At 57.7% G+C, this 23478-nt stretch overlaps 1 protein-coding gene across 2 annotated transcripts in view; it reads left to right on the forward strand.

Moving 5' to 3' along the window:
• The first annotated feature begins 3500 nt into the window (after window positions 1-3500).
• ARHGAP42 (Rho GTPase activating protein 42) overlaps window positions 3501-23478 on the forward strand; it is a 145048-nt gene continuing 125070 nt past the window's right edge. For both annotated transcript variants that reach the window (XM_037504781.2, XM_054692970.1), the window contains exon 1: window positions 3501-3691. In XM_037504781.2, coding sequence (XP_037360678.1) covers window positions 3538-3691 — 154 coding nt within the window. In that variant the 5' untranslated portion in view covers window positions 3501-3537. The remainder of the gene's footprint in view (window positions 3692-23478) is intronic.

The following is a 23478-nucleotide window of genomic DNA, read 5'->3' on the forward strand; positions in this document are numbered from 1 at the left end:
AATTAATTGAAAAATAATAACCCAGGTACGGACTTTCAGTCACAAAGTCAGTCCTGGGAATGTCACCCACAGGGGCCACGTTTAATGATGCGACCTCGCATATCTGACAGTTGGCAAGGCGGCGATTTTAAAAGCTTCGCCCCAAGAAAAAGGATTTGTAAGTGGTGATGGGCGGGAATGGATTCATCGAGACGTGTTGGGGTGGTCGTTTGCAGTACGCACGGATACAGAATCATTATGTCGTGCACCTGGAACTAATCCTGGGTTCTCGGTCAGGCATACCTCACCTCAATAAATAAACCGTTTTTAAAGGTAAATAGTAATCACCCAGCTGTAGCACTCGTCGAGTGTATCAAGAGCCAGGCTTGCACGTCAGATACAGCCTCGGTCAAGAAACGGCTTTCAGGCAAACCTCACGGGGATGTGGGCGCAGGTGGTTCGGCGGAGGGAAAAACAAAACATTGGGGCAGATACGCAAATATCACAGCGTCGTTTACTGTCCCCCAGCTTGCTACTGGCTTTTTAAAATAAATAAACAAAACCACACACAGCCACCTCAGCGCTGGGAAAATGAAGCGCGATGTCTGTCTGTGCAGGGAGCCGGGGCTGCCGGGGGGAGGTTACAAGTCAGTGCAGTAAAATTCCCCGTGAAAACAAGCTCGTCGGTGTCCGGGCTCCTGCCCCGGGAGAGTCTGTTCCCTTAGGAGGAATCTGGGTCCATGAATCTGGTGGGAAAATCACGCAGGAAGGCACCCCAGTTCCCCAGTGACCATAAATCCACCTGAAAGCAAAACCCCTTCTGGTGTCTCTCGAGTCTCCGAGCTCATGTCCCAGAGGAAGCCTGACTCGCAGGTATAATTAAGGCGTGAGTCACCGGGGTAAGTCATGAGTAACCCCAAAAACACCTACGGGGAAAAATAAGTTCATGATAGCGCCCTGCACCGTGGGGGTTGAGGATGGCGGGCAGGAAGGAAAAGCCCGATGCCCAGTCTGTGCAGACGCCCAGGACACGATGCACAGGGCCCGCGTGGCCCTAACGTGTGGCTCCGGAACCGGCAGGTCCTGGTCCCTCTTCTATTCCGAGGACCGCGCGGGGTCAGCTCTGCTTTATTTATCCTTCCGTGTGCATCAGCCCATGGCCCCGAGCCTCCCACCGCGTGAGATCACACGCGTGACGGGGTAAGAGAGCCCAAGCTTAGAATCCAGAATAATCCAGAATCTAGAATAATCTGTTCCCACATCGGAGGCTGGAAAAGGAAAATGAAAGTCGACGCCCGGCGTGAGAAGTGCTGCTTATCAGAGACTGTGGGTGCATTTTTAAACATTTAGCCACAGGACTTCGGGTTAATGGAAAACAGGACGCGATGGTTGTATTTTATCCTGTTCATATCTCCGCCGCTGGCATCGGGGCGGCTGCTTGGAGCAGCCACAGAAAAGCTGAAAGGAAACTCTGCGTTAGGTGGCACGGCCTTTCAGGTGGTGGCACGGCCTTTCAGGTGGTGGCACGGCCTTTCAGGCGGTGCGATGGCCTTTCAGGCGGTGCGACGAGGAGATGTCAAATCGCGTCAGGGGCAGGACAGCCGGGCCCGGAGCTGTCACTCCAGGGGTGACCGAGAACACCCCGACCCCAGCCCCGTCCCCGGGCGCGTGGATGTGCGGGAGTGATGGTGTGAACACGGATGCAGAGTTTTTGTCTCGCCTCCCGGCCCAGCAGCAGTTCAGTCCTCACAGACGCCGCTGGCATCACCTTCCCTGTCTGGAGTGTGGGGTTTCCATGCTGCGCCCGCCCGAGGGCTTCCGATGCCGAACATCCTGACAATCCTGAAACTTAATTGGGAAAAATGTAAAGCACTTTAATGGAATTTTTCCCATGCTCCGTTGAGTTGCTTCAAACAGATGGTGCAGATGGACAAGGCAGTGAAAACAGAGAAATTAAAAGCAGATCCTTGAGAAAATAACTGGGTTCCCTGAGATCCTGCAGAGGCGCGGGGCGTCCTGCGCTGCTGTCCTTTCTGCTGCGGGAAACAGGGGTTCCAGAGAACCCAGCTCCTGGGGAACCCCTCCCAGCGCGTCTCCCAGCAGGGGCGCCTGGGCTGAGTCCCGAGGGGCGGCCAGCCCGAGTCTGGACTCTCCAGGCTTGCGGGACGGTTCCGCCCGGGTCCAGATGACACGCACAACATTGGGCCTGAAACAGAAATTCCTGGGCAGCGGCACCTGAGCCCCAGCCGACTTGGGGGGGGGGGAGCCCTCACACTTTCACCGCGACTTGGAAAGCCCTGACTTCCTCAGATCAGAGAAGGGGGAGAAAGGGACGCGAGATGGTTCCACCTGGAGCTTTGTAGGGGCGCGATCCCCCCCACCCCACGCTCAGAGGGCGGCCCCCCCAGCCCGCGTCGGGGGACATCTGCGCCTCAGGGCTGCGGGCAACCGGGGGGGGGGGGGGGGAGCGCGGGGCGCGGGGCGCAGGGGGCGCGGGGCGCAGGGGGCGCAGGGGGCGCGGGGCTCTGGGGTGGGGAGAGGCAGTGCGCGCGGGAGGGGCGCGGGGCGCGAGGCACGGGGGGGCGCGGGGAGCGCGGGTTTCTGGCGTGGGGAGAGGCGGTGCGCGCGGGGCGGGGCGGCGAGCGCTGGGCGCAAGGGGCGCGGGGCTCCGGGGTGGGGGCGGGGGGCGCGGGCGGGGCGGGGCGGGGGCTCCGGGCCGGGGCGGGGCGCGGGGCGCGGGGGGCGGGGCGCGGGGCGCGGGGCGGGGCGGGGGCTCCGGGCCGGGGCGCGGGGCGCGGGGCGCGGGGCGCGGGGGCGGGGCGCGGGGCGCGGGGGGCGGGGCGCGGGGCGCGGGGGCCGGGGCGGGGCGCAGGGGCCGGGGCGGGGCGGGGGCGCCGGGGCGGGGCGGGGGCGCGGGGCGCGGGCGCGGGGCGGGCGGGGCGGGGCGGGGGCTCCGGGCCGGGGCGCGGGGCGCGGGGCGCGGGGCGCGGGGCGGGGCGCGGGGGCCGGGGCGGGGCGCAGGGGCCGGGCGGGGCGCGGGCGGGCCGGGGCGGGGGCGCCGGGGCGGGCGGGGCGCGGGGCGCGGGGCGGGGCGGGGCGGGGCGGGGGCTCCGGGCCGGGGCGGGGCGCGGGGCGCGGGGCGCGGGGCGCGGGGGGCGGGGCGCGGGGCCGGGGCGGGGCGCAGGGGCCGGGGCGGGGCGGGGGCGCCGGGGCGGGCGGAGCGCGGGCGCCGCCGTGGGTGGGGCGCCGGAGGGGCGGGGGGCCGCGGGGGCGCGGCCGCGGGGGCGGGCCGGGTCCGCCCGCGCTCGGCTGCGTCGCGGGGGGAGGCTGGCGCGGGGTGGCTCCGGCGCCTGGGCCCGCGCGCAGCACCGTCCGGGCCCGAGCGCGCAGCTGCGGAGGCGCCGCGAGACCCCGCCCGGCCGGCCCGGCCCCGCCATGCGCCCCGGGGCCCGCGCCCCGCGCCGCCCCGCGCCCCTCCCCGCGCGCCCGAGCCCGAGCGCCCCCGCGGCCGCGCGCCGGGAGTTCTGAGCCGCGTCCGGACCGCGCCGCGCCGGGGCCATGGGGCTGCCCACCCTGGAGTTCAGCGACTCCTACCTGGACAGCCCCGACTTCAGGGAGCGCCTGCAGTGCCACGAGGTCGAGCTGGAGCGCACCAACAAGTTCATCAAGGAGCTCATCAAGGACGGCTCGCTGCTCATCGGCGCGCTCCGCAGTGAGTGCCGGCGGCCGGCGGGCGGGGGCGAGGCGGGGGCGGGCCCGGGGCGCCTTTTGTCTGAATGGCGGGGCGCGGCGGGCTCCCCTGCTGGCGGCCGGGGGCGCGCGCGGGGCGGGCTCGGGGGGCGGGCGGCCGGGCTGCCCAGGCCGCCTCCGGCGCGGCCCCCGCCGGTGCCGGGGAGAGCGACGGCCTTGCGCGCCCTTGACTGCTTTATTTTTATTTTTTTGCAATTTCTTGGTGCGCGGTTCCGACGCTTTTTAAAAGTCCCGAAGCAGGAGGGAGCCCGAGCTCGTCTTAGGGATCCAGTTCTGCTGGTTTCGCTCCTGCTGTTGCAAGAGCTCGTCCCTCCACAGCCGCCGGCTCTGCACACTCAGCGCTGGGCATTCAGGAGACGGGAGGACAGACAGCTGGGCAGCTGGACAGCTGGACACCGGGGAGTCCCTCCCTTTGCCAGCTCCGCGCTTCTTGATGGCTGACTGTTGTGGCTGGGTGGGTGCGCCTGGCCCGGGGATGAGTGTTCAGTGGCGAAAAGCAGGTCGAGCCCCCCAGATCTGCAGAACACACAGCCTGCCCCAGAGGCGGCTCTGCTCCCTTCTCAGGGGGTGCCCTCCTGGGGCACCTCCTCCTGGGGTTCTCTTTCCTCCCTCTGGAGCCCCCGGGATCTTCACTTACTGTTACTAACAGAAAGGGTTTCTAGGAGAAGAAGCTCCAGAGTTCCTTTCAGGGGCTGGCATGACTCAGGGTTAAGGCCTGTCCCACCAGGCATTTGCTCCTTAATCGAGGCTTTGAATATTTTAGCCACAGAAACGAAGCCCGGGAAGCTCTTCCCTTGGCTGGGTGAGCGAGCTGTTCCCCAGGGTACGGAGACTTTGGGGGCACTGGTGGTTCCCAGGACCACCTGCCAGGTGCGAGGTCAGCGGCCACAGGGTGGATGGAGGTGCGCGGTGTGGGGAGACCTGAGATCCCCCCCAGGCGCATCAGGGCGGTGTTTGGAAGCAAGATTCATGATAAGGCTGGGGCTCAGCAATGTCCTGGAATTTGTGTGCTACCAAATCCCCCCACCTTTTTTTATTTGAACCACCCCAAGTGCTAAAACATTGGTTTATCACTCGCGTTCCTGAACCAAGTGAAGACGTTATTTGATTCCCACATTCACTCATTTCTGCAGTTGCGGCTGCCGCTGATAAGCAGATGTGTGGGAAATGTGGTTGATCTGCGTTTCCCCGGCCTCTGTGTACACAAGCGCCGGAGACTTCCTCGAGGCCTGCGGGTCCTGGCGGAGGTCTCCGACCCGCCTGCTTGATTCAGCTCTGATGCCTCTTCAGAAAGAGCTTCAATGAGGCTGCTCCCCCCTCAGCTGGGAGGTCAGGGCCCCTGTCAAACAGCTGGAGAGGCTGCCACCGCCGTGGGGGGGCTGGGAAGTGGACACTTGTGCTGGTAATAAGATTTTACGATGCTGTGTTAATCTAGCCCGGCAAAAATTAGGTGATTCCCATCCTTAGGGTTTTCCCTTCCATTCCAGGAATCTTGAGAGTCAGTTCCCTGGTTTTATGCTCTTCAGCATCCAGCAGAGTCTCTGGGTGGGACTCGGATGTGCTGAGATGCCCGACTTTAACAACCCATCATGACTGTTCTCGTTTCGGAAGGAAAACATTTCATTCCTCGTTAAAAGAATTCCCAGCGCCAGCTGCCAAGGGGAGCGATTTGCAGCACTGATGACCCCCAGGGTGACGTGGTGGCACTGATTTTTTTTTTTCCCACTGAGCCACCTCTGTCCCTGGGGGCCGGGGGTGGGGTGCGCTGAGGAGATGCTGCAGCTGCTGACTGGCTGCTCTCGGAAGCTGCTGATAGGGTAGGAATGTGTCCTGGGCCTGGACGCCTGCTGCTTCTCTGCAGACCCCAGGGCACCCCCCAACTCCAGCCCTACCCCTTCCCACGATTTCCTTTCTGCCAGGGAAGCCCTGACCACCCCTCACTTCACCAGCCCTGAGTCAGCCCGTGTGTCCTTGTAAATGGAGATATCGATTAGATGGTTACCATTTTGAACACGTATGTCAGACTCTTAACACTTTTAAATGAATTCTGGCTTTTTCAACATCCGCATCGACGCGGTGAATCACAGTCTCTTAATGACACTGACTTAGACCCGAGTTTAGACTCTGTGCTTATCGGCAAGTCACTCCCGTGAGATGAGGGAACATCTATAAAAATCTTATCGGTAGGATTATTTGTTCACTGGGTCACGCACAATATTGGTATTTTGATATTGGAGAGTGTTTGATATGGTGAATCGGGTTTTAGTTCAAGCTGCATGACTCAGATCCCTACCCTGCTCAGCAAATATTGCTGTGAACTTTGTGCTTTAGCAGGTGCCAGCCTTAAAACGCGACTTGTGATTTCACGGCCTCTTTTCACTTTTATTAATTCTTTGCTTTTATGGATTTCAAGGGCATGTCTTTGAAGGACATTTCAAAATGGCTTTCCTGTGTTTTTTTACTTTCTCTTGTCTTTATGCCTTTGAGTCAGTGAACCTCCTTCGAGTAGAACGAGCTTTGCCTTTGCAGGGATGGACAGACCTTTTCTCTAAAAACAAGAGAACAGAATAGAACTGTGCTCCTTGAGCTGAATGGATGCGGTGGGGACAGGAGCCCAGCCTGCACCCCGCAGCCCCCTGCTTTCTTTCCTCTGCTCCTTCCTCTTGGGGCTCAGAGGGAAACTACCAGGTGCTCCCGCTCCTCTGTGGGGAGATGCGGAAGAGAGGGGTGCTAGTGGACGCTAAGCAGATTTCCTGAATTTTTTACGATCATTAAACACATACAAACATGGAGCACTCACTCTCATGCTTATTCGTACAATCTTGAAAGCACATCGGTTGGCAGATGAACCCGCAGCAATACTGCGAAACAGATTAAAAACCCGTCTGCGGCGCCTCCCTGACCTCGGTGGATGACAGTTTGCAGAAACGAAGTCTCCTCTCACGTCAAGACTGTGGCCGCGTCCTGCGTGCCGTGGGCTCAATTGCTGGCCACGTTTCTCGATGGGCTCTGCAGCTCTTCAAACTCCCCTTGCCCGGTGCCCGCCTCCGCTCCGCCAGTCACGACACGGGCCTGGTGGTGTTGCCTCTGCCCCGGAAGTGTCGCTTCTGCCCCCGGCCCTGGGACACAGGCTCGGAGGCCACGGGTGTGGGTGGTCACAGTCGGTCGCCCCAAGTTGGCGCCGTAGAACCTGCCATTAGTTAATGATTAGCAGGGGGCGCGTCCAGGTGGGGGACGGTGTCTCCTCTGGGGTCCTGACTGCAGTGCGGGACCGGGATGCCCGTGTGATCTGGGGTCTGGGTGGGTGTGCGCGGTAGATGGGAACCCTGCGCTGAATTGTCCTTGACAGCCTGAGGCACCTGCCCCCTTTCTGGCTGCTCTGTTCCCCAAACTCCCCTTAGCCTGGCTCTGCTGGGCTTTTCATGTCCGGGCCAGCCTCAATTTGTGTGTGTTCAGGACCCACTTGCCACCAGAACTTTGGGTGGCACAGGGGAGGTGTCCAGTGCAAGGGAGGGGACTGAAGGCAAGAGCCAGAAATTGGCTACTTTGCTTTTGTCAGCACCAGTCGATTCTGACCAGGGCTGCTGCTCAGTGTGGCGGGACGTGGCGTTTCTCGGGGTCATATTGTCCTAGCCCCGCCTTCACCCCCAGAGAGTCTCTGAGTTGTCTGCACTCTCCATATTTTCGGATTTGCTCTCCTGGCCCCCTGTGATTTTGCTTGGTGGTTGATCTTTTGTTTTGTTGGAGAACATCCTTTAGTAGCTTTCTGATAAGAGCGCCTGGGAAATGAAATGTTTGAAAATGTCTTTAGCTCGTTGTGATACTAACTACAGGTTTCTCGGGGTGTTCTTGTTTAGGGATATTTTGCTCTCCTGTCGTCTTAGCACTTTATATTGTGAGCTGTATCGTGAAGGTGGCAGAAATGTGGAATTAAATACATCAGCGCAGGCAGTGAGCTAAAAACACGGATGTCAATCAGCCCTCTAGAAAGAGCTGGTCAGTTGCCCTCATCAGGGTTTCCCCTACAGGGGTGGCCACCCCGAAGTCTCATGAGGAAGCGTAAGCTCAAGGAGCTCATAGTTGCCCCAGTAATTGTAAGCCCTCATTGGCTCTGAGACTGTCATTAAAATAAGGGGTTACAGTGGACACAGAGAATGGGCTGGCGGTGGGGAAGCTGGTGGTAGTGGCCAAACATGAATGGGCTGAGATACTTGAGTCACCCAGACTCTTGCACGGACAGGAACCCCTGTGTCCTGCACCTGATCAGGCCTGAGCCTGGAATCCCCCAAATCTGTGCCTGGCCGTTGGTTCGGGAACATGCACAGCCTCACGATGACAATACTGTCACATGCATCTGGCTTCATAACGAGAGCCTTTCAGGAAAGGCCAGAGTATCTAAAAGGCTCTGGGGCCCGGGGCGCCATCAAAGCTGACTGTTTCTAAAATGTCAAAAAAAAAGACATTTGAAAGACTGTCCGTGGGGCTTGCTGGGTTTACTAGGCCGTGCCGCAGCTTTTAGGGAGGACGGCTGTTGTTCAAGCCGTTTGCCCTGTTGGAGCTTGCGGGGCGTTTGCTGGGCTGCACTGGCCCCCGCGGCTTCCGGCTCGCCTGGCTGCCCCCGCAGCAGCTGCTCAGTGCCGGGAGCCTGGTCACCCAGTGAGTGGCCACGACTCCAGCCATTCGGTTCTTATAGTCTTTGGAGTTTGAGTTAAATGAGCAGCCGCCAGCGGCCCTCCCCAGGGAACTGGGATTAATTTTAGGAGCTGGTGGGTCAGGGATGGGGGCTGTCTCCCCTGTGGAGGCAGTTCCGGGTGGAAGCAGCCAGGCCTGTCTGGGCTCCAGTGGGCTCCAGGGGGCCGGAAGTCGGGCTGACCGAGCCCTCCTGTCCTCCTTGCCTCTGGGCCTCGGCACAAGCCCAACGGGTGGCCTCTGAGGTGTCTTCGTCTCCGCTGCTCGTGCTCTCCCAGCAGGCAGAGGCCGGGGTCTGAGCTGTTGCAGGCTGGGCAGTGGCGCTGGGCACGAGGCTGTTCCCTGCCTGGGCTTCAAGGCTGCCCGGCCGCCCCCCTGTGCTGACAGTGATGACAGTGCGTCTCCGGGGAGGGCAGAAAACTCAGCGAGCCCTCAGCTTCGAGTCACCGAAAAGCTGCTTCAGCCAACTTCCTTTTGGCCATCAGCATCTCTTCGAGGGCAGCGGTCACTGTTCTGCTGGCCCGGACACCTCCGCCGATGCAGCCCCAGCGGGAGCGCCGGCCTCCAGCTGTGGGTAAGTGAAAAGAGTGTCAGGCTCTTCGGCCCGCCCACCATTAGGAAGGACGATGGATCCCTGCCGTCCTGATGGCGGGCACCTGGAGTGGGGTGTGGGCATATGTAGGTGGGCACACCTGGGCCGAGAGACTGGGCCTAGAAGGCAGCGTCACGGGACACCCGCAGAGCAGAGCCAAAGAGAGAGCGAAAGGCGTGGAGCAGCAGCGGCCACGAGCGAAGGCCGGAGAGCCCAGAGTGAAGACTTGCCGGGGGCTGGGAGGCCTGCCAGCCCCCCGGCTCCCCTCCCTGCCGTGCACCTGGTAAATCCCAAGAAAAGCCTGCAAAGCCCCCGAGGGCTCCAGGACGCCTCCTTTACCCCGTCTGCTCGGACCATAGAGGTCCTGCTCCGTCCTTTCCTGGCCCTACAGAGGCACGCAGAAATGGGCACATCCTTTCTCCGGCTTTATGAAGAGAAATTAATTTAAAAAAACCCAGACCGCTAAGCCACGTGGGGTAAAGGCGGTGCAGACGGCAACACAGACCGCGGCAGGTGGCACCGGGGAGGGACGGGGCTGTCGTCCGGCTCTCGTTCGTGGGCGCTGGCCTCCCGCAGCCGTGGCGGCCACCTGTGGGCCCAGCGCCCTGCTCCCCGGAGGGTCACTTCCGCCCGCTTCGGTCTCCTGGGCTGGCGCCCGCCTTCCCGGCACCCCTGACGCCCGCCATTTCAGCCGAGGGCTCGGCCGGTCCTCGTCCCGCCGGCCGGCCCCGTCCCGGCCTGGGGGTCTCGGAGCAGGTCCGGCAGAGCTGGCCCCACGCGCCAGGGACTGGCCGCTGCGTCTCGCTGACGTCGCCCTGCAAACGCGGACAGTCTGGGGCCTGGGATCGGCCTCATCCGTTGCAGCCACCGCGTTCTGCGCGCCAGGGCAGGTGTTCTGTCAGCCCAGCGCCTGTGGGGTGCGTGGCCACGCTGGCGGCCTCGGGAGGGCGGATGTGATTACTCTGCCAGGTTCGTCTCCGAGCAGGTGGCCGCGCGGTCTGGCCTGGGTTTCCCTGGCACGGGGACCCGTGTCTGTCAGCGCGGGCACCTGCCTGTGGGGTTCTGGAGCTGAGCCCCGGGTACACTTTCCCTCATTGTCATTAAATACTGACTTTCAGGAAGTTGGGTCAGACCAGGGCTTGCAGAAGCGCACGCCCACGGTCACCGCATCGCTCCGTGTCAGAGCCAGTTCTGCCACGTCGAGGACAAACAGCTCGGTGGATTCACCACAATGAGATTGAGGAGAGAAGGGCCATAAAGGAGCTGATGTTGTGAAAGGGCAGTTCTCGCTCCAGCAGTGACACAAACACAGGAAGTACGGCTGAGAGTGTGAGGTGGCACAGGGGATTCGTCGGTCACAAAGCATCGATGTGTTATTGTTAACCTGCTGCGTCTTCCTGTCCGGTCAGCTGACTCACTGGCCTGGGGTCCTCCGGGGGGCCTTTTTCCTGACTAATACCCCGTTGTAGTAGCAGATGCATCTTCTTGAAGGTCCTGTTCTCACTTCCTAGGATCTGATCCAGAAGCGGGCTGCAGGGCCAGATAGTTCTAGATGGTTCTACCTGCATTTTGAGGACTCTGCGTGCTGATTTCCGTGGTGGCGGCACCAGTTTCCATTCCGTTTACCCGCAGGGCCCCAGGCTTCCTCGTGCACCCCCGGCCCACCCTTCTTGGCTGCTGTCCTCCACGACAGCCTTGCTGAGAGGTGCGGGGGGACCTCGTGGCTGACTTGCGTTTCCCTGATGATGGGTGGCTTCAGCCCCTTCTCGAAGCGTCATTCGTGTTCTCTGCCTGTTTTCTAATCAGATTGTTCATTTTTTTTTTTGTTTTCCTTTGCTGTTGAGTTGCAGGAGTTCTTTATCTCTCTTGGAACCGCTATCTGCTCTGAGAATGTTTTCTTGCCCCATGGAAGTTCCATTCCCATTAGCAGCCTCCTCGTTCTCTTTCTGTACAATCTCTTTCTCCCTGGCCCCTGCCAACTGTTACATAAGTTCCTTTCTGGTTTGTTTGTTTTCTGTTTTTACGGTTTAGCCTGTTCTGGACTTTTTGTATAAACAGAATCGTACTGTCTGTGGCCTTTTGCGACGGCTTCTTCCCTTAGCATGTTTTCGAGGTTCAGCTCTATTTTAGCACGTGTCGTTACCTTACTCCTTGTCATTGCCAAGCCCCCCGGGGTATGGACACACCACTGCACCTTGTCACTCTGTTCATGAGTCGAAGGCCATTTGAGGTTTTCCTTTTGTAATTATTTTCTGCTAGGAATAAACCCGTGAACAGTTGTGTACCTGTTTTTGTTTGGACGAATGTTTTGATTTCTTTTTAAAAAGGCGTATTTATGTGTACAAGAACTGGGGTGCAGGCCAGAGGTGCAGGAGGGGGTGAGAGGATCCACCAGAGACAGAGTGGGGAGCAGAACAGGTGGATCTACTGATATCCACTGCTGAGGGGAGCAGCGGGGAGACAGGAGAGGTCTGTGCGCCCTGTGGGTAGCTCCCTGGCCAGGGATCGAACTCAGGCCGTCAAGGTGACAGCACTGAGATGCAACCCCCAGGCCACCAGGGAGGTTCTGTTTTGCTTCCTTGGCTATAACTCTAGGCGTGGAGTTGCTGGGTCACACGGTCATCTGTGCTGGAGCTCACGTTTGTAACTGAAGACCCCGCAGGTTTGTGAGCACTGACATGGTGCCAGAAGCGCTAAGAGTTAAATGTCTATTTAAAGCAAAGTTAGAGCTTCCCATGACACACTCAGATACACTCTTTGTGTATTTCCTGGAGAAAACAAAATCCTGCAGTAGCTATTTTAGGAGGAAACATTTCTATGTCCTTTGAATTTTCTTTGTAGATGGGTCAATGATTTTTAAAATACAGCCCAGTAGCAGTTTGTACACACCTGGGAAGCATGGAAGAGAAATGAAGGGGGTAAAAGTAGGAAACAAAATGTGGCGGGAGACAAGTCGGGGAGAAAGGCAGTGGGGCGGGGCTCGCATGCCCTTGGTGGTTTTATTTAGCGTTTGCTGGATGTCGGATGCCGTCGGGCCTGGAAGCTCAGGGCCGGCGGGCCCGCGCCTGGCCTGCACGGCGGAGCTGCTGGGCGAGCTGATGGTGCGCGGGAGCTGGTGCGCGGGGCTGAGGGTCTCCTGGCCTGCCCTCTCCTTCCTTCCCCTGCTCCGCAGAGTGACCCGTAAATGCCCCGCCCTGGCATCAGCACAGCATAGGGAACCCCTGGGGGGCGGTGAGCTCCTGTTCTTCCGTCTTCTGGATCTACAGAGGAAACGCTTAGGGATCAGGCCCCACACTGCAGGCCCTGGACGAGAGAGGGAGCTAGAATTAGACAGACAGACAGACAGACAGGGAATATGCTGGGTAACTAGTAAACTGCTCTACCTCCTGCCCTGGTTTCCTTCTTTTGCATGGTGATGACAATAATGCCCACTTTTTCTCATGAGAACTCAGCCCTGTTGTGAGATGCACCAGCACAGCCGTCAGCCAGGGGTTGACACACTCATGCTGAGAATCTGCCAGCAGAGAAGGTGCAGCAACACGCCTGTGAGGCGTGTTTAGAAAGGGGATAGATTTTCTATGATAAATTTCATTTTTCATTGAACCTGCATGTCCTCATGAACACACTTAATAGAACATACAATAATAAGCAGATATCGGCATCATGTATGTAGAAGTTCATAAAACCCATCAAATATTTTCCCAGCTTCTATGTGTTTTTTATTATTTGCATATTTATGCTGCCAAGCCCCCCGACGGCGGGCCGGCCTCCTGCGTCAGGAGTTTGAAGCCGTCCATGCAGATGTCAGTGAGTGGGCGCGGATGACCCTGGAGGAGAGAGAAGTCTGCGTGGGCAGCGTTCTCCAAAGGAAATCGGGTCACATCTCAGCGATGGGCTCGCGGGAGACTCTCATCTTTGAAAGTATTTTCCTGCCGAAAACCTGCGTCATCTGTCATCCCGGGAGAGGGTGTGGCCCGGGGAGTTGCAGGGCGGCCTGGGCGGCTGCTGAACTGAAACCAGAAAGAATCTTTTTCAAGCTTCTTGAGGCTGCCCGGTTAGGACGACGCTGCCCTCCCTTCACAGGGACAGCTGGGTCCTCGCTCGTTTCTTTTCAGACCCTGAAGCACTTGTTTTGGGGAACCAGGATTCCCTTCATCTTTCACGCAGTGTCAACATGGTGCCCTTTAAAGGAATTCTGCGCTGCACAGCCAGAGAGGAGAAACCGGCCTTGCAGGGCATCTCCCGCCAGCTGGGGGTCTCGCTGACCAGCTGTTCCGTGCCCCCCGGCCGAGCCTCTGCCCACACGCCCGTCCACTTCCCCTCAGCTCCAGGCGCGTGTCCTTGCCGCGTCCAGCACGCTGCATGGGGGTGGTCACTGCCGGTCACTTGCGTCCCTGTTATGTTGGGTTCGTGTTGGAGAGGAGTCCTGTGCGGGGTCTTTTCCAGCTGCAGCCAGCTACGGCGCGTCCACGAGGTCGAAGCTGAGATGACTTCCAGCGTGTCCTTGCACTCCCTTTCTGTCCCCATTTTTTTTTTTTTTTTTTTAAGATTTATTTATTTATACAAGCACTGGGTAGAGTCAGAAGCGCGGGAAGGTGAGGGAATTCACCAGAGCCAGAGCGGGGAGCAGAGCAGGCAGACTGACGAAGGACACTGCTGAGGGGAGCAGCCAGGAGACTGGAGAGGTCTGCGCGCCATGTCGGACTCTCGCTGGCAGCCGGGGATCGAAGCGGTGCCGCAGAGGCTGCGGGCAGCTTCGCAACCCAGTGCTCAACCGCTGCGCCACCGGGGAGGCCCCTTTCTGTCCCCATTAACTCTTCTCTGGAAACAGTTTGCCAGTGAGTCCTTCAGGTTCCCCTTCACCTCCTACCCCTGCTTGCCGCCCTGCCCGCCCGTTTCTAGCCAGTTCTGGCTTTCTCTGCTTTCCGCCAGTCGCCCTGTCCTCACGCGGTTCCTCTCTCCGCTCCGCCAGGAAGGGCTTGAGAGGCTGTCATGAAATACTTTGCCATGGGGCTGTGTTTTGTGTGTTAAATACAGGTCATGTCGATACCCCCAAGGGTCGCCTGGAAAACTGATGTAGGTTTGAAGGCTGTTGCATCTCTGTCTCTGCTCGAGATTTCAGCACAGAACCTATGGCGAGTTTGACTATTTCTGTCACATTTTATAAACATCCAGAAGCATGTCCAGTTCCCATGAAAATCCTTTGCAGGAAAACCTGGCCTTACTTTCTCTGAGGTGACAGGTTTTGAGGCAGGTGGGTCAGGGTGTAAAGAAGAAGGCTTGAGACTCACACCGTGAGCAAGATTGGCATCTCCCACCCGGGGAGACTGGCTTCTCCAACACCAAGGTCAGGCTGAGCCGACCCCAGGGCCCTGGGTCAGCCCCGAACGAATCCTGAGCTCTCAGAGCCTGTGTCATCTACTTTAGATTTGGGCTAGCCTCGTTCCCACGCAGAGTTATTATGATAATTAAATCCATTTATTATCAGACAATAATTATTTACCTCCTGTGGATCAAGCATTGCTCCAGGAACACGGCATTCTAAACAGAGATCCGGCATGGGGAGGATTTGGTTTCTGTTTAATCTCTGCTGAAAACACTTGGACCATTTCAAGTATTTATTTGAGAGGAATGTGGGATAATAAAACACCAGCTCTCCATTGGTTATCCTGCAGGAACTTCGCAGAGACGTGCTCCCTGGAAGGATTGTCGTCAGCTGCCTGCTGTCTTCATGCCTCAGAGTTCCATTTGAGCAAAGTGGATGCTTCTGTTTACTTTGGTCATCTCGAGTTTGTGTTTTTAACATGGTTTGAATTTTTATTGTGTTCATTAGTCATCCTTTCCAATCAAATGGTTATGCCTCCATTGCCTTACCTTCTTTTTCTCTTAGTGAAAAAGAATAATCTAAGGCAAGGATTTGGTTCCCGGGCCCCACCTGGCCTCCTGGAGCAGATTCGCCTTGTAACGTGGTGGCAGCGTCCTGCACGCTCTGTTATTTAAATCATCACTGACCCTAGTGGGCGGGATGAGGCAGAAGTTTCTGACTCTGTTTTTGTGAAAAAGGCAGAATCTCTTTTGCAGAGATCTGATATGCTTTGGAGACTATGAAATGGTTTGCTTAAGAGGAATGAAATATTTCCCTGTGAAGTCCATTTTCTTTTTTTTTTTTTAAAGATTTATTTATGCATACAGGAACTGGGGTACAGGCCAGAGGTGTGGGGGGTGAGAGGATTCACCAGAGACAGACTGGGGAGCAGAACAGGCCAATCCACTGAAATCCACTGCTGAGGGGAGCAGCGGGGAGACAGGAGAGGTCTGCTGTGCCGTGGGGTAGCTCCCTGGCCGGGATCGAACTCGTGCTGGGGTGGTGATAGCCTGAGACTCGACCCCTAGGCCACCAGGGAGGCCCTTGATATCTTCTGTTAACTGAGGTGACCAACAGATGAGACCTGGGGAGGTTCTGGGGGACGGGTGCTATGAAGTCTTTGAAAGTTCGGGGGGGGTCGCGCCCTCTGGCTCTCTGTGACTCACGCGGGCTCCGGTGTCTGAGTAGGCGGCGTGGCGTCCTGCGAGCTCAGCCCGGCACGGCCAGCGGTGCCTCCTAGTCCCAGCCTGTTTGTTCATTAAGCTTAGGCAATTAAGATACTAGAATTTAATTGTGTAAAATAAATGAAAAAATGTGGGTGGATCCCCGGTTAAAGCAATGATGGGAGCCATTAGTGGAGATAACGAAATTGAGGACTTAAGAAATAAGCCCACAGAAGCTCTGTCGTTTGCGCTTTTACGAATTCCTGATTTCTGAGGCCTCATTTTCTCTTGACTTACTCGTTCGTCTACGACGTGGGGTGGTGCACCCTTGGGGCCCGAAGCATCCTTCGCTGGAGGAAGACAGTGTTATTAGAAAGGGGCCCAAGTTTCATCATTAAAATGCATCAAAAAAATCACAAGTTAGCAAATGACTTTATTTTGGTAGGTGGCTCCAAGGACAAAAAACCTTTGTAAGATAAGCCTGGAGAGACATTTCTGGAAAGAGAGGAAAGCCTTTTTTGTTGTTGTTGCTTTCTTTTTTTTAAACTATCAACTATCTCAAGATTATTTTGAGGCTGGATGTGGTGAGTGGAGCCACAAGAAATACTAAATAAGCAGAGAGAGAGAGAGAGAGAGGCGGCGGGCCTGGCCCTGGGGGGACAGAGGCCAGAGAGGAAAATTCCAGGATGGACTCTTGAGGTACTTCAAGCTGCAGCGTTGCGTATTCAACGGGGATTTCGGGACCTAACATCTGTTGAATCACAAATACCACTAAACATTTGTCATCCCGGGATGATGGCGGGTTACGTGGAGCACATGTTTAAAAAAAGAAACCGCGGAAAGCAGCCCTGGTTTTGTTCCACGCGGTGGGGAGGGAACAGAGTTGGAGGCGAGCGGGTCTCCTCAGCCACCACGTCCCCAGCCAGACGTCCTGGTGGTTTGCAGACGGTGGGTGTGATCTCAGGACCTCAGGACGTTCTTGAAGTCGATGTTGTGAATTGAACTAGTGTTAGGAATAAGCAGAGTAAGGAAGCTAGCACGGGCACTGAATCTTGTTCAGTGAAACCTGCTGGGTATGTTCACAGGGTTGAGTGGATCACGCTGGAAGGTAAGATGCACTCCTCGCTGTGAATCGGGCTCAAAAACAACGCAGGTGCGCGGAGTGAAGGCCGGTCTAGCGTGAGCTGAGCCTGCCGCGGTTGCCTTCAGGAAGAGGGGGGCAGAGAAGTTCTCCGGTGCCACAGAGATGTCTGTGGTCACGGCTTGTGGCGAGGGGCTCAGGGCAGGCCCCTGGAGCCCCCGAAAGCAGGGCCTGGTCCGTCCCCGTGTAAGCAGCTGTCCAGCAGCCGATGTGAACACCCACAGGAAATTTTCTAGTTCTTGGGCCTCCCCCGTGGCGCAGGGGTTAAGGACAGCGCTGCCAAGTTATTGGCAGCCTCTGCAGCATGAGTTCGATCCTGGGCTGGCCAGGGAGGAACCCACATGGCACAGCAGACCCTCTCCTGACTCCCCGCTGCTCCCCTCAGCAGTGGATTTCAGTCGATCCACCTGCTCTGCTCCCCACTCTGTCTCTGGTGAATGCTCTCACCCCCCAAACACACCTCTGGCCTGTACCCCAACTCTTAAAAAAATAAGAAATTTTCTAGTTCTTGAAAACAATTCTTTTCTGCACAAGCTCATGTGCTTCTGAGAGAAACTGTGTCTTTTTAGCTTGTTCTACTGAGACTATTTCAGTTTGGAGAAGCAGAGCTTGGGTGGCAGCAAAAGGGGTGCTGAAGTGAGCCATTTCCAAGCAGAGCCATTTCCAAGCAGAGAGCGCAAGGCCATCCTGTAAGGTTTTCAGATGAAAACTAATAAACGAGACAAAGTTTCAAACACATGAAGCATGAGAACTAAAGTTGTTGTGGGTCGACTGTTCAAAAGCGGATTTCAAGGAGCCAAATCAAAGCGGGCCCAGTGGGAGCAGGACGGACAAGACTGGGCTGTCTGTGATGTGTGTGGTCAGCGCTCACTGGGGGATGTGCTGACACGGGGAGGGTGGGCCGTCCCAAAACTGAGCTGGCAGTGACTCCTCCAGTAAGTGATGGAGCCTTTAAATGAGCTTCTTGTCCAGGCAGAGTGTTTGGTTTGACTTGTTGAAATGTGTGTATGGTGGGTCCTGAGCCCTGTGACTGGAGGTTTGAATTCTTATTCAGCGAACAGTGCTGGGGATGGGGACAGGGCTGATGTCCCACTGCACTTTCCGAATTTTTTGCAGAGAATTCGGGACTTTGTGACATTGTCCATTGCAGCTGTTCCTCGGTAGATTGAAAAGACCAGTCAGCTTTCTTTTCTTTTTTTTTTTTTTTAAAGATTTATTTATTTATGCATACAAGAGCTGGGGTGCAGGCCAGAGATGCCGGGGGTGAGAGGATTCACCAGAAACACAGTGGGGAGCACAACAGGCAGAGCCAGTGACATCCACTGCTGAGGGGAGCAGGTGATGCTTCATAGAGCTGATGTTTAATCACTTGCACCACCAGGGAGGCCCAAGACCAGTCAGCTTTCAAATAAAACAGAGTTGACTGGGAAAAAGTATTGGAAAGACCCTGAGAGTAATTGAAAAATGAAAAATAAGGATACGGGTGCTGGATAAATTAAAGACCGTCAGGGTTCAGCTCCGGGCGCTCAGATTTCTTGCTGCTTCACCTCGTTCTTCTACCGCTCCTCCTCCTCTTGCTGCTGCAGGTGCGGGCCACGTCGAACACTGCCAGAAACCTCTGGATGCCCAGGGGTAGTTCCGGTCACACAGGTCTGGGGTTTCTGCAGAGGAGGCCGTGGAGACCGGGTGCAGTGACCTTGAGCTCAGATGGAAGTTTTGGCCTGATACTTACTTAACATCAGTTTCCATGGCAGCAGGGAGACATGTGGAGGAAACAAACAGATGGATGGAGAAGCGAGGGAGGGCATCAGGAGCCAGCAGCTGGGCCTCCTGTTAGTGTTTGCGCTGGTCCCGCAGGCGGGAGATCCGCCGGGCGTGGGCTGCCACAGGCCCTGGTCTGGCTGCGCCCAGCCAGCCTCATCCTTCCTGCCTCGCTTTCTCCTTTTTCTCCTTTCATTCCTCTGAGTGTGAGTGTGAGAGTGTGTGTGTGTGTGTGTGTGTGTGCACGCACGCACCCCCAGGCTCAGACTAACAGGGTCACGCTGGCAGGAGGAGACCCACGGCACACCCCACGCCTGCTAAGGCTAAGAAGCCACCCCCCTGCGTGGAGACAGGTGCCAGGAAGCAGGAAGAGCAGCAGGAAGGGGATCCTCAGCAAAGCTGTTCGTCGCATCCGAGCCAGGCATTCTTCCAGGCCCTGCTTCTGCCCAGCTCTGCTCCCGGGACAGGTTTGGCTGGGGCGCCCTGGCGTGGCGCCGTCCTGGCACCGGCAGGCCTGGCACCTGGTCAGTGTTCACAGCCTTGGAGCCGGGCTTCTTGTCCCCCCTCCACCCCGACTCTTGGGGGACGGGATCTCTGCTCTGGGGCCAGGGGCTCGGCGGCACAGCTCCCTCGTTGAGGCGTTGGCTGGTGCTGAGTTACCGCCCGGGGACACCTGGTCTCTGTGACTGGGTGATACGGACACGCTTCTCCCGAGTCCGGTTCACCTGCTCTTGACTGGGGCCCAGAAACCAGTGAGCTGACATAATTTAATGGATTGTTTTGTTGAAGAGCTAAGAGCAGGGAAAACATAGGGTGGGCCTTCAGGGATTCTGTTGAAATTATTTCTGTAGAATGATTGTGGTAAGATTGGGAACATCTTAGATGACTGTGATGGTGAGAAGACAGTTTCTTTTTCCCACCTTGCTCTGACATTTCAGCATTGTTTTTGCAATGATAGCAGTAGTTTTCAATAATAACAGGACCAGTTTTGTTCTCCTGGGGAAAAATATGCCGAAGATGAAAATTCCAGATTTACAAAAGCGAAAACCTGCCTAACTCTTGACCTTGAAGAGGCTCTCAGGATACACGGAGTCCCCAGCACTTACAGATGAGGCCTCTGGGTCACTTGCTCTGGCTCTGTACTTTGAGGTAGTGTTGTTTCTTTTTTAAAAAAAAAACCTCAGATTGCTATCCGAGAGCATATTTTGCTTTCAAGGCCCTGCTGAAACCTGGACGTGGCGTCTCAGGTAATAAGAACTGAAGTAATCAGCTTTCGGTGCCAGCGCGGTGGGCACGAGGCCAGGGCCAGGGCGTGGCTGGCGTTGGCTGCAGCTGGAGGAGTCACGACTTCAGATCTCTCGAGTGTCCTTGTTTTGTCTCTCCTGTTGCCTTTGGGATAAACAGTGTCGCATGGGATAAAGACTTCCTGAGCCACCTTTGCCATTCAGCGCATTTTGCACAGCACAGGCGCCCAGCGCATTCAGACAGTAGAAGAATTCGCTGGTTTTAAATGCAGACCAGTTCCCTGGGCGGAGAGCGTCTATTTTTATGAGCGCGACGCACATGCGGGCTTAATTTGCTGCTTCCTTCTGTTCCCATCTGTGCATCCAGTCTTGCCTGTGTGCTGTTTATACCCGCCCTCCCGCTGAACAATGCGGTATCCAGGCGGCAATGGTGGAAGTGCTGCGGGCGGGGCCTCTGCTGGCCGGGCCTCCCTGCCCCAGGCTGCCACAGTGACAGCTGCGCAAGGAGACAGAGACCTGAGCGGTGCCTCCCAGGCTCAGGCTGGATCCGGGGAGCGGTGCCGCTGTGCGTGAGCGGGCATGTGGGCTGGGGCGAGCAGTCTGTGCTAGAGGCAGCGGAGCTAGTTCCCAAGACAGTGTGCTCAGTGGCGCGGGATTGAGGTCTTAGTGCTGTGAAGCTATCACCAGCCACTGCGGCCTAAGTTCAATCCCCGGCCAGGGAGCTACCCACAGGGCACAGCAGACCTCTCCTGTCTCCCCGCTGCTCCCCACTGCAGTGGATTTCAGTGGATTTGCCTGTTCTGCTCCCCACTTTGTCTCTGGGGATTCCTCTCAGCCCCACCCCGCTGGCCTGCACCCCAGCTCTTGTATGCATAAATAAATAAATAAATAATAAAAAAGCTTAAAAGTAAGTAATGTAGTGGTGCTAAAGTTGACTTTTGCTCACATGGTTACTTTTGTTCCCTTCCAAGGAGGAAGGACAGAGCCGGTGTGGAGCCCGCAGCCCGCGGGGGTGGGTGCGCCTGGCCGTGCCGTCAGCGGCTGATCAGAGCGAGCTGTGCGGCGCCCCGGCCCGCACGGCCTGCAGGCTGGAGCAGGCGCGGAGGCCGCCGGTGGCAGTGGCCACGGCTCCGGGTGGCTCCGTGACTGAGGGGCTCTGGGGAGAGGCCGGGTGGCCCGAGGGTGACCTGGACGAGCTCAGGGTCGCCTTCTCCAGTTGTAACTCGCGCCCGCCCGGAGTTTTGCTTCTCAGGTTTGTTTTTATTTCCTCCCCGTCGAGGGTGAGCTGTGGGCGGGGGCGCAGACGGGCCTCGCGGCCTCACTCGCCTGCTCTCTTCCCGGAGGTGCCCCTGGAGCACAGTCTGCCTGCAGCTGGGCCGCGTGCTGGGCCTGGCAGGTCTGCCGGAGGTGAAACGATATGAGCGGCTCTTTGCTGTGTTTTCCTGCCCCCAGGAATGGCGTCGGGGAGCAAGTTCTGTTGTTAGAAACATCCCCGCGGGCTCCTGGGTCCCCGAAAGCCGCGTCTGCTGAGTCGGGGCAGGTGGCCCGGGCGCCGCGGGGTTGGGCTGCGTGGGGCCACTTAGACCCGGACTCTGAGGGGAACGCGGGTGGCACCTGTACCCGTCCTCGCCCGCGGGCTCGCCAGGCAGCCGTGGGCTGAGGAACCGCAGACGCGGGTTGATGAGGAGGGACCTGAGCGTGAGGGAAGTCCTGGAACAGTCCCCCGAGGGTGGCAGGGGCGAGCGTACATGATTTTGGGGGGGAGCGCAGAAGTGGTCCACAGACACCGTTTGCGTGAGGGTGGGCACCCCCCCCCAGCCGTCCTCTGGGAGAGTGCTGCCTGTCTGCACGCGGTGCCGTGGCCGTCTCGGAGGACGCAGCCACGGCCTCGGGAGCATGTGGCAGGACCTGTCCGGCCCGGCCTGCGGGTCCCAGTCTGGTCCTCCATCCAGTTGCTTCGTTGCTTCCTTTTCTGGGCCTGGAGGCCTCTCTCTTGGCCCCTGAGCTCCAGTCTGACCCCAGACTGCAGACACGGTGAGTATTTTGCTTTTTCTAACAGAGCTCCGGTCAAGACGTACTTTACAGACAACATGCAAGGAGTATTTTTTTTTTAAGATTGATTTATTGATGCATACAAGAACTGGGGTGCAGACCAGAGGTGCGGGGGCGTGAGAGGATTCACCAGAGACAGAGTGGGGAGCAGAACAGGCGGATCCACTGAAATGCACTGCTGAGGGGAGCAGCGGGGAGACAGGAGAGGCCTGCTGTGCCCTGTCGGTTGCTCCTGCCGGTGGGGGATGGAACTCGTGCTGCAGCGGCTGGCGATTCCTGGCAGCGCTGTCTTTAACCCTGGCGCCACCAGGGAGGCCCAGCAAGGCATTTTTAATTATGCTGTGGGCTCACGGCGCGCTGCTCTTGAACTTGGCCAAACTGGCTTTGCAGGACGCCTCTGGGGCATGAGGGCCGCCTAGCACTTTGGGCTGCTGCTGCTGCTGCGTCTCTGGACCCGCCGCTGGTGAGAAGAGGATGACCACAGGCGGCTCCCCCACCGTTCACCGGGACACGATGCTGGTTCTGCTCGGTGACCGTTGTGCCTGCAGTAGGCCCCTGTTCAAAGCCTCTGCCCCAGAGAGACCCCTCTGCGGCGTCTTCAACTTAGCAGCTTCCGTGCCCCTCCCGCCCTGACAGCCCTTAGCCACCATCTCACTGCGTCCTTAGTCCACACTTCCTGCCACTGGAAGGTCAGCTCGGAGGGCGGGTGGGGGGGTGGTTTACCCCACGTGGACTGCATTCCGGCAGCTACTACCGTGCTCGGCCCGTGCTGGCAGAGTGACCAGGCTGGCTGCAGAGGGTCCGGGCCGGCAGCGCCTTTGGTGTTCACCCCTGCACGCGCTTCCCTGGATGCAGCTCATCGCCACCAGAGCCTGACAAACTGTGAGCCTTCGATGCAGCAAAACACACACAGCCACGTCTGGCTTGGAGAATTCTCTGGGGCGCGGGGACTTGGACTTGTTGGGGAGGCCCTGCATGTCAGGCAGGTGCGGGGGTGTGCTGGGGGCCTGATGGCGGGTCTGGGATCAGCTCCGCAGCTGCAGCCTCCGAAGCAGACACAGTGGGTGGCTTTGCCTTGAGAACCAGGTGGAGGGGGAGGCGTTCTGTGCCTCATTGGGTCATGCGAGGGCCCCCTCGGGTCTCCAGACACTCAGCTGATCCCCGGTGTCACCGAGGGAAATGCGTTCTAGTCCTTTCTGGGCTCTTCGGCCAGCCGGAGAGTCGTGAGGGTGCCTGGGTGTTCAGATTGGTGATCAAGAGGTTGACTCACTCAGGATACTTGTTCGGTGATCCGCCAGGGCCAGGCACGGGGCCTCATCAACGGTTTCGTGCACGTCACAGTACTCAGAGCGAAGCATTTCAAGGCGCCCCAAATCCAGCGTGACACTGGGCTGGGCGGGATGGGGGCGTGGCCTGTGCTCAGTTGTCTGCGTCACCTGCTGGATTCCAGTTAGGTGCAGACTCAGGAGCTCAGTGATGCAGGGCCAACTTATTATGTCCTTAGGTTAGGTAAGTTTCCTTATCAATGGAATGGAATGAAAGTGCTTAACTCGTGATTGCCTCGAGGATTTTGTAAGATTTCTTACAAAGCCCTTGGCAAAGTGCTTCGCACTTACTAAGCGCTCAGTAAAAGTCAGCTCAGAAAGTAGACTCACCTGTCCAGGTGTTTAGAGGGTTTGCGGTGCTGCGGAGTTCAAGGAAAGACTTGCGAATCTGAGTTCTGAACACTTAGGGTTGCATAA

This window comes from Talpa occidentalis, unplaced genomic scaffold (genome assembly GCF_014898055.3).
Source record: "Talpa occidentalis isolate TD23 unplaced genomic scaffold, MPIMG_talOcc4v2.1 talOcc4.12, whole genome shotgun sequence".
NCBI lineage: Eukaryota > Metazoa > Chordata > Mammalia > Eulipotyphla > Talpidae > Talpa > Talpa occidentalis.